This window comes from Ranitomeya imitator, chromosome 2, assembly GCF_032444005.1.
Source record: "Ranitomeya imitator isolate aRanImi1 chromosome 2, aRanImi1.pri, whole genome shotgun sequence".
NCBI classification, from domain to species: Eukaryota; Metazoa; Chordata; class Amphibia; order Anura; family Dendrobatidae; genus Ranitomeya; species Ranitomeya imitator.
The window spans coordinates 161,858,627-161,875,341 of record NC_091283.1 but is presented as its reverse complement, the minus strand read 5'-3'; the positions used below and the strand labels follow the sequence as shown (position 1 = coordinate 161,875,341).

Genomic DNA, 16,715 nt, shown 5'->3' with positions numbered 1-16,715 from the left:
AAGAACCAACCCCGCCAGGTAACCTGGACCCCAGAGTGTGAGGAAGCCTTCCGCCAACTAAAGGACGCCCTCACCAATACCCCTGTATTGGCCGCACCCGATCCAACTAAACGTTTCCTTGTTCACACAGACGCTTCTATGTTTGGATTGGGGGCAGTACTGAGCCAAGTCGGGCCGGACGGCCAAGAACACCCGGTAGCTTACCTGAGTCGGAAACTACTGCCCCGTGAAGTAAGCTATGCCGCCATCGAGAAGGAGTGCCTGGCGGTAGTATGGGCGCTCAAAAAGTTGCAACCATATTTGTATGGACAACAGTTTTCCCTCCTAACGGACCATAATCCCCTAGTCTGGCTTAATCGGGTCTCCGGAGACAACGCCAGATTGCCGCGGTGGAGTTTAGCCCTACAACCTCTGGACTTCACCATCCACTACATACCCGGGAAACAAAACGGTAACGCCGATGGACTAAGTCGAGAAACGGAACTTGTACCAACCCCATAAACTTCGGTCCTCCCCAAACCGATCCGTTAAGAATCAGACTGTGTATGCCGATCGCGTCGCTGAAAAGGGGAGCCGTGTTACGGAACCACTCAGCACCCAGAATATGTTGTGCAGTTATATGTATGTATAATCCATGTGAGATGCATGTCCCTAATGCAACAGCCCACAGGCTGCGCCCCTGGGCAGAGGGGACACGATATTCCCCTTTTGTCCGCCCCCACCTTTGTAATTCCCACAGTAAATATCGGCAGGCTCCGGCCACCAGCGGCTATTGTAATGTATGTCTGGCCTGCCGCTTTTCTATTGGCCTGCCCTCTGTATCTGTGTGATATATTCTGTGTCCTGTGAGTAAAGTGTTGTCAGACTGGAAATATGTGGAGAAGCAGTGATCTTTTATATGCGCCCATGTAACCAAACAATTCCAGCGAGCGTCCTTCATTCAGACTCCAGCCAAAGCAGAGTGGACCTCCGGAAACACGGGGTGGTACTGAAAGAGGTACCCCAGCTTGATAGACCCAGTTACAATCAAGAATGACTAAAAATTTAAATAAGCTGTAAGTTGATGAATTACTTGATTTTACAAGCTCTATCCAACAATGCTCATTTATGATAATGGGAATAACCATTTACAAGCCGGCCCGGGGAGTAGGACCACACCGCAGAGGTGTCCAGCCAAAGAAAACGCTCACTGTCAGCTTCTCCCCCAGGCTGACAGGTCTACACATATAGCTTGGCACATCCTCTCTATGAATACCTCATGTATATGTCCTGTTTTTGTGATACATGTTTTTAATATTTGTTAAATAAACGTTACTGATTTTATTTGTGAGTAATAGTGGTTTTTTGGATACTCTGTATCCATCTTTAGGTGATACATTTAGGGAGAGGCCTGTCACTCGGGGAGCTGTGGGAAGAAGCCGACAGGGACTGGCCTCTTGGACTGTTACAGAGAAAAACCTACCTGGCTGATACGATACAGCCGCTGGCTGATGCACGCTGTCTGTGATTCGAGGCAGCATGTATCAGCTGTCGGATGCCAGTAAAAATAAAATACATTTATACATTTTATACAGATTTTTCTTCTTTTTTTTCAAATTAATGTATTTTCTATATTTTAATTTTATTGCATTTCTTTTATTTTCAGACATGGCTGAGGAAAACGTTAGTTGCATGGAGGTATTGTATACATATATACCATGTATCAGAGTGCTATGTGTATAAACAAAATGTTATACTAATACAGTAGTCAGGATGCCCTTTCAGTAAGGATCAGAATTAGGACAGCGTTGATAACGCCCTCTGCCCAGCACTGGCAGATTTGTATTTGATGACTGTGCTGTGATTTTGACCTTGCTTTTTCTCTGTGCCCGGAGGCTTGAGTAGTTTTCATTGCAGCAGTAATTGTTCATAGTGTCACAACTCTGAAAACCGATCTGCTGACCTTCCACCCAATGGCGGTGGCTTCCAGCAGCTGTCCGATGTGTGATATGAGGCTTGGAGATTGGAAAACTGTGTATTGTGCCAGAGTCATGGGTAGAAGCAACGTAGGTCTATGCTCCCGTGCCATTTGTGCTCTTCTTCCTGATTTCGGCCACTGATGACACGATGACAGTCACCCATGGGGCTCCTGGCACGAATAGGAGACATGGTATTCATTGGAAACACGGCTTGCTCCTCCAGAGGGGTACTTAGCAGGATTTTGGCTTTGTTGACTGAGGAAAAGCCATTAATATCTGAGGTCATTCCCTTGATGTGTTTTAATATAATTTTATAGGTATTTTATTTCTATTATGTATGTATAATCATGTGCTTATTTTTTTTTTCTTTCTTCAGCCAACTTTTGCTATGGGCATAGATCTTCCTAGCAGAGTTCTCCAGTTTGTGGAAGAGCGCCTCCAGACCACCATGGTAAGACTGAAGTAACAGTTTTTATTGAATTATCCTTTGCACTTTTTCATAATGGCTAAAAAAAGGCTCTTTAAAAAAAATGCATTAGAAGAGGAATACGGCACATCTATTCAATCGATAAAGGAACAATATTTATTGAGGAATCAATAAAAACAGAGTGATCTGGTGTACAAAATAAAAACCTGACGTTTTTGTCATGGAAAATGCCCTTTAATCATAGGCTATGTAGAGAATCATGGGACTCTGGTTTTAAGTATTAACCCCTTCGTGACATGCGCCGTACTAGTACTGCGCTGCCGGCACTACATTAGTGCCAGCAGCAGTACTAGTACGGCGCACCGATCACCGCGGTCTCGCGCTGAGCGCCGCGGTGATCGGGTGCGGGTGTCAGCTGTATATGACAGCTGACACCCCGCAGCAATGCCCACGATCGGTGCTATCGCCGATCGCGGGCATTTAACCCCTCTGATGCCGCTGTCAGTAGTGACAGCGGCATAGAGGGGGATCGCGCAGGGACGGGGGCTCCCTGCGCTCTCCCACCGGAGCAACGCAATGAGATCGCGTTGCTCCGGTGACCCGGAAGGAGTCCCTGGATCCAAGATGGCCGCCGGACTCCTTCCGGGTCATGAAGTGACCTGGCTAGCCGGCGCCTGCTGAGAGCAGGCGCTGGAAAGCCAGCTAAGCTGCCTGTCAGATCGTTGATCTGACAGTGTGCTATGCACAGTGTCAGATCAACGATCTGATCTAATACAGAGATGTCCCACCCTGGGACAATGTTAGAAAGTAAAAAAAAAAAAAATAGAATGTGTAAAAAAAAATTAAAAAAAATCCCCAAATAAAAAAAAAAAAAACATTTCCCAATATATCCATTTATTTATGTAAAAAAAAAAAAACAATACATGTACACATATTTGGTATCGCCGCGTCCGTAACGACCCGCTCTATAAAACTATCCCACTAGTTAACCCCTTCAGTGAACACCGCAAAAAAAAAAGGCAAAAAACAACGCTTTATTATCATACAGGCGAACAAAAAGTGGAATAACACGCGATCAAAACGACGGATATAAATAACCATGGTACCGCTGAAAACGTCATCTTGTCCCGCAAAGAAAAAGCCGCCGTACAGCATCATCAGCAGAAAAATAAAAAAGTTATAGCTCTCAGAATAATGCGATGCAAAAACAATTATTTTTTTATATAACATAGTAACATAGTAACATAGTAACATAGTTAGTAAGGCCGAAAAAAGACATTTGTCCATCCAGTTCAGCCTATATTCCATCATAATAAATCCCCAGATCTACGTCCTTCTACAGAACCTAATTGTATAATACAATATTGTTCTGCTCCAGGAAGACATCCAGGCCTCTCTTGAACCCCTCGACTGAGTTCGCCATCACCACCTCCTCAGGCAAGCAATTCCAGATTCTCACTGCCCTAACAGTAAAGAATCCTCTTCTATGTTGGTGGAAAAACCTTCTCTCCTCCAGACGCAAAGAATGCCCCCTTGTGCCCGTCACCTTCCTTGGTATAAACAGATCCTCAGCGAGATATTTGTATTGTCCCCTTATATACTTATACATGGTTATCAGATCGCCCCTCAGTCGTCTTTTTTCTAGACTAAATAATCCTAATTTCGCTAATCTATCTGGGTATTCTAGTTCTCCCATCACCTTTATTAATTTTGTTGCCCTCCTTTGTACTCTCTCTAGTTCCATTATATCCTTCCTGAGCACCGGTGCCCAAAACTGGACACAGTACTCCATGTGCGGTCTAACTAGGGATTTGTACAGAGGCAGTATAATGCTCTCATCATGTGTATCCAGACCTCTTTTAATGCACCCCATGATCCTGTTTGCCTTGGCAGCTGCTGCCTGGCACTGGCTGCTCCACGTAAGTTTATCATTAACTAGGATCCCCAAGTCCTTCTCACTGTCAGATTTACCCAGTGGTTTCCCATTCAGTGTGTAATGGTGATATTGATTCCTTCTTCCCATGTGTATAACCTTACATTTATCATTGTTAAACCTCATCTGCCACCTTTCAGCCCAAGTTTCCAGCTTATCCAGATCCATCTGTAGCAGAATACTATCTTCCCTTGTATTAACTGCTTTACATAGTTTTGTATCATCTGCAAATATCGATATTTTACTGTGTAAACCTTCTACCAGATCATTAATGAATATGTTGAAGAGAACAGGTCCCAATACCGACCCCTGCGGTACCCCACTGGTGACAGCGACCCAGTTAGAGACTATACCATTTATAACCACCCTCTGCTTTCTATCACTAAGCCAGTTACTAACCCATTTACACACAATTTCCCCCAGACCAAGCATTCTCATTTTGTGTACCAACCTCTTGTGCGGCACGGTATCAAACGCTTTGGAAAAATCGAGATATACCACGTCCAATGACTCACCGTGGTCCAGCCTATAGCTTACCTCTTCATAAAAACTGATTAGATTGGTTTGACAGGAGCGATTTCTCATAAACCCATGCTGATATGGAGTTAAACAGTTATTCTCATTGAGATAATCCAGAATAACATCCCTCAGAAACCCTTCAAATATTTTACCAACAATAGAGGTTAGACTTACTGGCCTATAATTTCCAGGTTCACTTTTAGAGCCCTTTTTGAATATTGGCACCACATTTGCTATGCGCCAATCCTGCGGAACAGACCCTGTCGCTATAGAGTCCCTAAAAATAAGACATAATGGTTTATCTATTACATTACTTAGTTCTCTTAGTACTCGTGGGTGTATGCCATCCGGACCCGGAGATTTATCTATTTTAATCTTATTTTGCCGGTTTCGCACCTCTTCTTGGGTTAGATTGGTGACCCTTAATATAGGGTTTTCATTGTTTCTTGGGATTTCACCTAGCATTTCATTTTCCACCGTGAATACCGTGGAGAAGAAGGTGTTTAATATGTTAGCTTTTTCCTCGTCATCTACAACCATTCTTTCCTCACTATTTTTTAATAAAAAATAGTTTTTATTGTGTAAAAGCGCCAAAACATAAAAAAAATTACATAAATGAGGTATCGCTGTAATCGTACTGACCCGAAGAATAAAACTGCTTTATCCATTTTACCACACGTGGAACGGTATAAACGCCCCCCCTAAAAGAAATTCAGGAATAGCTGGTTTTTGTTCATTCCGCCTCCCAAAAATCGGAATAAAAAGCGATCAAAAAATGTCATCTGCCCGAAAATGTTACCAATAAAAACGTCAACTCGTCCCGCAAAAAACAAGACCTCATATGACTCTGTGGGCCAAAATATGGATAAATTATAGCTCTCAAAATGTGGTGATGCAAAAACTATTTTTTGCAATAAAAAGCATCTTTTAGTGTGTGACAGCTGCCAATCATAAAAATCCGCCAAAAAAACGCTATAAAAGTAAATCAAACCCCCCTTCATCACCCCCTTAGTTAGGGAAAAATAATAAAATGTAAAAAAATGTATTTATTTCCATTTTCCCATTAGTGCTAGGGTTAGGGTTAGGGTTGGGGTTAGGGTTTCAGTTATAATTGGGGGTTTCCACTGTTTAGGCACATCAGGGGCTCTCCAAACGCGACATGGCGTCCGATCTCAATTCCAGCCAATTCTGCTTTGAAAAAGTAAAACAGGGCTCCTTCCCTTCCGAGTTCTCATGTGTGCCCAAACAGTGGTTCCCCCCAACATATGGGGTATCAGCGTTCTCAGGACAAGTTGGACAACAACTTTTGGGGTCCAATTTGTCCTGTTACCCTTGGGAAAATAAAAACATAGGGGATAAAATATCATTTTCGTGGAAAAAAAAATATTTTTTATTTTCACGGCTCTGCGTTATAAACTGTAGTGAAACACTTGTTGGTTCAAAGCTCTCACAACACATCTAGATAAGTTCCTTTGGGGGTCTAGTTTCCAATATGGGGTCACTTGTGGGGGGTTTCTACTGTTTAGGTACATCAGGGGCTCTGCAAATGCAACATGACACCTGCAGTCCATTCCATCTAAGTCTGCATTTCAAACGGTGCTCCTTCCCTTCCGAGCTCTGCCATGCACTCAAACGGTGGTTCCCCCCCACATGTGGGGTATCAGCGTACTCAGGACAAATTGGACAATAACATTTGTGGTCCAATTTCTCCTGTTACCCTTGGAAAAAAAAAAATTGCGGGCTAAAACATCATTTTGTGGAAAGAAAAAATGATTTTTTAATTTTCACAATGCTACATTCTAAACTTTAGTGAAACAATTGGGGGTTAAAAGTGCTCACCACACATCTAGATAAGTTCCTTAGGGGGTCTTCTTTCCAAAATGGGGTCACTTGTGGGGGGTTTCCACTGTTAAGGCACGTCAGGGGCTCTCCAAATGCGACATGGCGTCCGATCTCAATTCCAGCCAATTTTGCATTGAAAAGTCAAATGGCACTCCTTCCCTTCCGAGCTCTGCCATGCGCTCAAACAGTGGTTTATCCCCATATATGAAGTATCGACGTACTCAGGACAAATTGCACAACAAATTTTGGGGTCCAATTTATCCTTTTACCCTTGGGAAAATAAAAAATTTGGGGCAAAAAGATCATTTTTTGTGAAAATTAATATAAATTTTTTTTTACGGCTCTACATTATAAACTTCTGTGAAGCACTTGGAGGTTCAAAGTGCTCACCACACATCTAGATTAGTTCCTTAGGGGGTCTACTTTCCAAAATGGTGTCACTTGTGGGGGTTTCCACTGTTTAGGCACATCAGGGGCTCTCCAATCGTGACATGGGCTCCGATCTCAATTCCAGCAAATCTTGCATTGAAAAGTCAAATGGCGCTCCTTCCCTTCCGAGCTCTGCCATGTGCCCAAACAGTGGTTTACCCCCACATATGGGGTATCGGCGTACTCAGGACAAATTGTACAACGACTTTTGTGGTCCAATTTCTCCTGTTACCCTTGGTAAAATGAAACAAATTGGACCTGAAGTAAAAATTTTGTGAAAAAAAAGTTAAATGTTCAATTTTTTTAAACATTCAAAAAATTCCTGTGAAGCACCTGAAGGGTTAATAAACTTTTTGAATGTGGTTTTGAGTACCTTGAGGGGTGCAGTTTTTAGAATGGTGTCACTTTTGGGCATTTTCTGTCATATAGACCCCTCAAAGTCACTTCAAGTGTGAGGTGGTCCGTAAAAAAATGGTTTTGCAAATTTTGTTGCAAAAATGAGAAATCGCTGGTCAACTTTTAACCCTTATAACGTCCTAACAAAGAAAAATTATGTTTCCAAAATTGTGCTGATGTAAAGCAGACATGTGGGAAATGTTGTTTATTAACTATATTATGTGATATAACTCTCTAATTTAAGGGCATAAAAACTAAGAGTTTGAAAATTGCTAAATTTTCATAATTTCCGACAAATTTTTGTTTTTTTCACAAATAAATGCAAGTCATATTGAAGAAGTTTTACCACTATCATGAAGTACAATATGTCACGAGAAAACAGTGTCAGAATCACCGGGATCCGTTGAAGCGTTTCAGAGTTATGACCTCATAAAGTGACAGTGGTCAGAATTGTAAAAATTGGCCCTGTCACTTAGGTGAAAACAGGCTTTGGGGTGAAGGGGTTAAAGAACCAGTAGCATCAATGATGACAAACTGATTAGTAGAGAAACTGCTGCTTATGAAAGCCTATCACAGGTAAGAACAGAAATGCTTATATTGGTCAATGACGTGAACATGCATAAAATAAAACACATTGAAGGCCATAATATAAATGTCAAACAAGAAATAATCACATTTGGAACGGAAAAGGAAAAAGCAATGAACCCGAAATCACCTATAACACCTGTTACAAACCCCTATCCAAAAGTAAATTGATTAAAGGAATGATAATATAAACTCAAATGCATGATTTAAGGCATGAATCACGAAAAATACATAAAAAATAAATAATTTGTATAATTCGTGCCATAGGATATTTTGAATAGAGATTTTATATCCAAATTGTGTCTCCTAAGACCAGTTGTCTTTGCGAATAGCCCCCCTTCCCCCCCCCCTCTTCAGAGGTGTATTTAGGTTTCCTGGCACCCGGGGCAAGAATTCAGTTTGGTGCCCCCCCCCCCCCCCACCAAGGACATATGCGATTTGCACACTTAGTCATGTACCCACAAACTCCTTTTCCCTAATGCTCTTAATGTTCAGTGAAAAACTGAGAGAAGCAGAAGGAAAGCTCGTTGTCACAGGACCATAAGTATGAAAGTCACATATGAGTGAAGTGTCCATGTTACGACTACTGGAACCTGCAGAGCTGAATACTGACATCGCAGGCTTCTGTATTCTCACAACTAATGCACTGCACACTTTTAGGATTCTCCCTTGCCGGTGGACAGTCATGTCTGCACAAGTATGTGATTTGTATACTTCTGACCACATTCCGACTAGACGTGCCCGGCCTCGCTCAGTTCATTGTCATTGAGTGAGGCCACACATGTCTAGTCAGCACGTGACAGCATGTATGTAAATCGCCGGCACGAGAGAATCCTGACAGCATGCTGTGCGCACTGTGAGAATTTAGAAGTCTGCAGTCACAAAACATGACTGCAGACTCATCACAAACCTGGACATCCCCTTTAATGCTCCTAACATAAATAAAAACATGAGTTAGTTAGTTTCACAAATAACATTTACATCCAGGTACCTTATAGATGACGTCGTCTCTGGAGCAGTTCTACTTTTCTTGACCTTGTCCAGATCCCATGATGAGTTTTCTCATCCACAGCCGTCTCTGCAGACTTACATCTTCTCCGCTCTTTTGCAGAAAATCTCCACATGATGCCCTTAAAGATAGAAGTGTCATTATAATGCTCCTGAATAAAAAATTGCCCCTCACTATATTGTCTGCACAAAATATGACCCCCACACTGTCCCTCTTATGGTACATGCTCTTCACACTGACCTCTCCTTTCCATACCGGCCCCCCTCTTCACATTGTCCTCTCACACTGTGTCCCCCTATAGGGCTCAGTATTTATACTGTACTCTCTCATCACACTCCCCCTCCTTGGTATACTGTCCCCTCCTGGCTGTGCCCTTACATTGTCCCTCCATGCTGCGCCCCCACTACTCAGTTTCTATTCTGTGCCCACTCACTTTTCTGCCCCCATACTGTCTCCTCACGCTATTCCCCTCCCTCCTCATACTGTCTCCTCTCACATCCCCCCTGTTCACCATCCTGTCAACTCATATATTTACCCCCTCACTTTCTATACTGCCTGCTCACCTGACTCCCCATACTCTGTCTGCACACATCCCATCACCCTCCCTCCCCGTACTCTGTCCACATCCATTTTTCACATCGCTACTCATACTGTGTCCACACACATTCCCTCGCTCGCTCCCCATACCCTCTGCACCCATCCCCCCATACTGTTTCCTCATATATGCCCCCCATTCCCCCATACTGTTTCCTCATACATGCCCCCCCATTTCCCACTACTGTTTCCTCATACATGTCCCCCATCCTCCTATCCTGTATGCATGGCTCGGCTCCCCCATCTTGTATGCATGGCTCGCCTCCCCCTATCTTGTATGCATGGCTCGGCTCCCCCATCTTGTATGCATGGCTCGGCTCCCCCATCTTGTATGTATGGCTCGGCTCCCCCATCCTCCCATCTTGTATGCATGGCTCGGCTCCCCCATCCTCCCATCTTGTATGCATGGCTCGGCTCCCTCATCCTCCCATCTTGTATGCGTGGCTCGGCTCCCCCATCCTCCCATCCTGTATGCATGGTTCCCCCATCCTGTATGCATGGCTCCCCCATCCTGTATGCATGGCTCCCCCATCCTGTATGCATGGCTCCCCCATCCTCCCACGGTGTGTGCACGGCTCCCCCATCCTCCTACGGTGTGTGCACGGCTTCCCCATCCTCCCACGGTGTGTGCACGGCTTTCCCATCCTCCCACGGTGTGTGCAAGGCTTTCCCATCCACCCACAGTGTGTGCACGGCTCCTCCATCCTCCCACGGTGTGTGCACGGCTCCTCCATCCTCCCACGGTGTGTGCACGGCTCCTCCATCCTCCCACGGTGTGTGCACGGCTCCCCCATCCTCCTACGGTGTGTGCACGGCTCCCCAATCCTCCCACGGTGTGTGCACGGCTCCCCCATCCTCCCACCCTGCGTGCACGGCTCCCCCATCCTCCCACCCTGCGTGCACGGCTCCCCCATCCTCCCACCCTGCGTGCACGGCTCCCCCATCCTCCCACGGTGTGTGCACGGCTCCCCCATCCTCCCACCCTGTGTGCACGGAACCCCCATCCTCCCACGGTGTGTGCACGGCTCCCCCATCCTCCCACGGTGTGTGCACGGCTTTCTCATCCTCCCACGGTGTGTGCAAGGCTTTCCCATCCTCCCACGGTGTGTGCACGGCTCATCCATCCTCCCACGGTGTGTGCATGGCTCCCCCATCCTCCCACGGTGTGTGCACGGCTCCCCCATCCTCCCACGGTGTGTGCACGGCTCCCCCATCCTCCCACGGTGTGTGCACGGCTCCCCCATCCTCCCACCCTGTGTGCACGGCTCCCCCATACTCCCACCCTGTGTGCAAGGATCCCCCATACTCCCACCCTGTGTGCAAGGCTCCCCCATCCTCCTCCCCTGTCATACTCGCCTTTCTCTTACCGCGCGGCGCAGAACTTACCGGCATCTCTGCAGCATCTTCCTTCCTGTATGAGTGGTCACGTGGTACCGCTCATTAAGGTGATGAATATGCGTCCATATTCATCACCTTAATGAGCGGTACCACGTGACCGCTGAGGACAGGACGAGCTGCCGGCGCTGAGACAGAGTTGCAGCAGGCACCGCTGAAGGAGGGTGAGCATGAAGTCTTCAGGGAGGGGGCGGGAGAGAGAGTAGGCACGTGCCCTCAAGTGCCTAGTGGCAAATACGGCCCTGCGGTCGACAGTAATGTCAGCACAAGTATGTGATTTGAATACCTCTGACCACATTCCGTCTAGTCAGCACGTGACCACTTTTATATAATTCACCAGCACGAGAGAATCCTGACAGCGTGCAGTGCGCACTGTGAGAATTCAGAAGTCTGCAGTCACAAAGAATGACTGCAGACTCATTACAAACCTGGACAACCCCTTTAATGCTCCTAACATAAATAAAAACATGAGAATGAGTTAGTATCACAAATAACATTTACATCCAGGTACCTTATTGATGCTGTAATCTCTGGAGTCATTCTCCTTCTTTTCTTCATCTTGTCCAGACCCCATGATGAGTTTTCTCATCCACAGCTCGTCTCTGCAGACTTCCATCTTCTCCGCTCTTTTGCAGAAAATCTCCACATGATGCCTTTAAAGATAGAAGTGTCATTATAATGCTCCTGAATAAAAAATTGCATCTCACTATATTGTCTGCACAAAATATGACCCCCACATTGTCCCTCTTATGGTACATGCTCTCCTTTCCATACCGGCCGCCTCTTCACACTGTCCTCTCATACTGTGTCCCCCCATAGGGCTTTGTCTCTATACTGTACCCTTTCATCACACCCCCCTCCTTGGTATACTGTCTCTCCTAGCTGTGCCCTTACACTGTCCTCCATGCTGCGCCCCCACTACTCCATTTCTATTCTGTGCCAACTCACTTTTCTGCCCCCATACTGTCTCCTCACACTATTCCCCTCCCTCCTCATACTGTCTCCTCTCACATCCCCCCTGTTCACCATGCTGTCTCCTCATATATTTACCCTCTCACTTTCTATACTGCCTGCTCACCTGACTCCCCATACTGTCTGCACACATCCCATCACCCTCCCTCCCCGTAATCTGTCCACATACATTTTTCATATTGCTTCTCATACTGTGTCCGCATACATTCCCCCATTTGCTCCCCATACTGTCTGCACCCATCCCCCATACTGTTTCCTCATATATGCCCCCCCATTCCCCCATACTGTTTCCTCATACATTCCCCCCATTCCCCTGTACTGTTTCCTCATACATGCCCTCCATCTCCTCCTTTGCTCGCACCCCATCCCCACTTCAAATCTTCCCACACTAAATAAATAACCCCATCTCCACTCCAAATCTCCCCACACACATATATTAAATCCCAATCCCCACTCCAATTCTCCCCACACATAATAAATCCAACCCCCCCCCCCACACACACACACACACACACACACACACACTTAATGTTTGGTGTCTTCAGCTCCACTGGAGCACTTACCACCAGTGTTCGTCTATGCACCACAGGAGAGTGACGTCTGCAGCGTGATCACATGGTCTGATCACTCTGCTGGCGTCGCTCTGACCCGGCCCTTTTTTTATTACATACCGTCCTGTCTTATTAGCTGTATAATACAATGATGGCTGATGGAGCATGGGAAAGCTTCTTTTGTAATGCAGGAGCTGATGGCCTGGTTGTTTGGTTCCCGGCTCCTCCATCATTTTATATCTAAAAAGAGCGGGGAATATGTAATAAAAGATGGCGCTGTGAATAACAAAAATAACAAGAATGCACTATGTAAGAGACAGTACTGAACATAACAGCAGTGGAAGCTATATAATAAGGGATGGCGCCATATATAACTAGAGAGGATGGCATGTAATAAGGGACGGAGTAATACATAATAAAAGCGGAAACTATGTAACTAAAGGTGGCGCTATACATAATAAGTACGTACACTCTATACTAAGGGACAGTGTTAGAAACAGGGGGAGGTGGAGGAAGACATTATTATTGCTTATTATGTCCAAGTCCATTATAAGTCCCCCTTCCTCTCATCCCAGTACCCCAGACCGCTCATTGTCCCCCCCCCCACATCCCAATATTGTCCTCTCCTCCACCCCATCATTGCCCTCTTCACCACCTCCATCATTGCCTTCTGCACCACCAAAATCATTGCTTTCTCCCCAACCCATATCATTGCCCATTCCACCACCTCCATCATTTCCTCCCCACCACCCCCATTATTGCCTTTTCCACCACCATCATTGTCCTTTCCACCAACACCATCATTGCATTCTCCCCCACCACCCCATCATTGCCCTTTCCACCACCTCCATTACAGCCTTCTCCACCACCCTCATTCATTACCTCATTCTCTACCACTGCCATCATTGTCTTTTCCATTACCACCATCATTGCCTTCTCCCCACCTCCATCATTGCTTTTTCCACCACATCCATCATTTCCTCCTCGCCCACCATCTCCATCATTGCTCTTTCCATCACCCCATCATTGCCTTCTCCCCATCTGCCTCATCATTGCCGTATCCTCCACCTACACACACACAGACACACACGGCACCATTCACCCCTCTGCACATTCCCCCACAGTGCTATACACACTCACCGCTCTATTGCAGCATCACTGTCGGCAGCTTCTCTGGCACAGCCGGCTGCTGAATGATTACCTCATTCAGCCGACAGGGAAGACACTGCGGACCGGCGCATTAGGCGGCGGCCCGACTGCGCCCGGGACACATGCCCCGGCTGCCTTCCCCCCCCCCCCCCCCCAGATACGCCTCTGCTCCCCCCTTATGGGACGTGACACCTTTTCAGTAGTATAGAATTAAAAATGACAAATGTCTCCTTTTATATGCAGTAATGAAATGTTTTACTGCACCAGAATACGTTACATTGCTACTGCTAAAATTAGACAAATGTTCAGCTATGTGGTTTCGTTTTTTATTTTTTGTGGTGTGGCCCACATATTGCAGTTAGCAATTTTTGCACACAATGCAATACACCATGTGGTGTGAATCGCAATTAATAAAGTCATCAATCTTGCGTTCTTCACCTATTGGAAGAAGAAAGGAATTTTTTTTTTGTTCTAAATGAATTTGTAAACCTTACATCTAGTGCCCCGCGCATGTGAAAAATGCTTTAGCAGTAAGCCAGCCAGGTGGAGATCTAGGCTTACATACCATGCTTGGAGAAAGGATATTACCAAGAGAACGCCTTCTTGTGGCAACACATTTACAACCCCCACTGAGGACCTTTCAAATAATATCAACCTGATTGCCTACAGGTAAATATTTTAGGATGATGATTTTGTCTTGGTGAACTGAGGACTGAACGATTGGGAGAAGGTTAAGGAGAAATTAAGATTTTCTTTATCCCCATGATGGCACCACGGAGAGAGAGGGGTCCGCCCCCAGGGACAGGAAACCTACAGATGAAAAAGGGCGTACCTCTCTCCCACATCAGTTGGTTTCCTGTCCCTGATGGGGAACCTACAGCACGTACCTGAAGGATTCTTCGTGGGATTCCAGGGTGCTGGCCGGTCGGTTCCTGACAGGGGGCGCCCTGTCACGGCCGGGTCCAGCAGGTTTTCTCCCCCCTTTTCTTCCGACCCTGAAGCACCACCACGGGGGTCGGCGGGCCCTATGGGTGAGTGTTGCAGGGGGAGGCAGTGAAGAGGTTCGAGCCTGCCTTCCCCAGAGGAAAAAAAAAAAAAAAAAGGGGGGAGGAAAGAGGCAGGTGACGGCGGTCACCGATACAGCCTCTGTACCGCTAATCGGTACATGGGGGTAGCGGCGGCTACGCTACCATAGCAGACGCAGGAGCGCTAGAGCACGCAAAAGCGCCGCAGGTCACCGCTGGACACCGCCGCCCAAACCGGAAGTACGGGCAAGGGCGGAACGATAGAACGCACGCACAGGCGTCCCCAATAATATCTTCCCTATATGACGCCTGTGCCGCGAACCGGAAGTGACGCGCGCGCATGCGCAGATGACCGCTTCTGCCGGCGGCAAGTTTAAAAAACATTGTTCTCTATAGAGGAAACGTGGGAAACCCTCTCTTTTGGCAAACGCAGAGCGGAGCCACTATGAGCGGTAAAGAGCAACAAGAGGCACAGGAATGTGTACAATCATCACCTGAGCAAGTACTGCGTCCGCGCTCACAACATCAGCGTGAGGGAAACGCTTCATCCCAGCAACGCAGCAGCAGCGGACGCTCAGGGTCACAACGCAGCCGAGTCTCTGGGAAAAATACGCGGCCGGCGACGAATCCAGTGGATACAGTCCCGAGGCCAGAGACGGTATCTCTTAGTCGTAAGGGGTGAGTGATCTACGTGAAAGTAATAATGTAATACGAGATTACTTTTTTCTCCTAGGGAAGGAAATGTACAGGCAAATCAAAGCACAAAGTGTGTGCGATATGTTTGGAAGAGCTACCTTCCTCATGGGAAAAAAAGCTATGCGGGTCCTGCATAGAAAAAAACATTCAGGAGGAATCTCCGGCGTTCGCGTCAGACCTGAAAACTCTAATAAAAAGTGCTGAGGAAAATTCGGGAGGAGAGGACTACAGTGATACTAATAGCGCCATTCTGGCCCCGCAGAATATGGTTTTCTTGGCTAAGAAAAATGTCCATATCAAGTCCATGGGTTCTACCAGACACTCCGAAACTTCTGTCCCAGGGTCCAGTATTTCACCCCAATGTAAAAAATTTACACATGACAGCGTGGCTTTTGAAAGGAGGTTGCTAAGGGACAAAGGGTTCTCTCCTAACTTGGTGTCCACTCTTCTACAGAGTAGAAAACCCGTAACCACTAAAATATATGGGAAAGTTTGGAAAAAATTTATGTCAGTATCAGGGGCAGATCCGTCCGGGGAAATTCCTATAGGGAAAATCCTTGAGTTTTTACAGAAAGGTCTGGAAAGAGGTTTGGCTACAAGCACTCTAAAGGTTCAGATAGCAGCCTTGGCAGCACTGTATAATTATGATTTGGCCAGAAATCGGTGGGTCATGCGATTTATTAAAGCCTCATCTAGGTCCAGACCCATTCCCCTCCACAACTCTCCTCCATGGGATCTAAACCTCGTACTAAACGCTCTAACCAAACCTCCCTTTGAGCCCCTGACAGAAGTTCCTTTAAAGATCTTATCTCTAAAAACCTCACTCCTAGTGGCCCTAACCTCGGCTCGTCGTGTCAGCGATATACAAGCGTTATCTTCATGCCCGCCCTTTACTCAGATACTTGATGAGAGTCATTCTAAAAACTGACCCGGCTTACCTCCCTAAAATAGCGTCAGTTTCATAGAACGCAAGAAATTTCTTTACCCTCCTTTTGTCCCAACCCTAAAAATGAGGGAGAAAAAACACTACATACCCTAGACGTAAAAAGATGTCTGGTCCAATATCTATCAGCCACTAGGGAATGCAGGAAGGATAGGGCTCTGTTTGTCTGCTTCCAGGGTCCACGGAAGGGACAAAAAGCATTGAAAGCCACGTTAGCAAGATGGATAAGAGACGCCATCGCCCTATCCTACTCATCCTGTGGGACAGCCATCCCAGAGAACATAAAAGCTCA

At 46.2% G+C, this 16,715-nt stretch overlaps 1 protein-coding gene across 8 annotated transcripts in view; it reads left to right on the top strand.

Annotated features, from left to right (window-relative positions):
- Positions 1 to 16,715, top strand: part of PNPLA7 (patatin like phospholipase domain containing 7) — a 268,219-nt gene that overhangs the window by 69,270 nt on the left and 182,234 nt on the right. For 7 of the 8 annotated variants that reach the window (XM_069747682.1, XM_069747683.1, XM_069747688.1 and 4 more), the window contains 2 exons: positions 1,646 to 1,677; positions 2,335 to 2,409. In XM_069747682.1, coding sequence (XP_069603783.1) covers positions 1,646 to 1,677; positions 2,335 to 2,409 — 107 coding nt within the window. Of the gene's footprint in view, positions 1 to 1,645; positions 1,678 to 2,059; positions 2,240 to 2,334; positions 2,410 to 16,715 lie in introns of those variants that run through there. The other variant, XM_069747690.1, reaches the window with a different exon arrangement.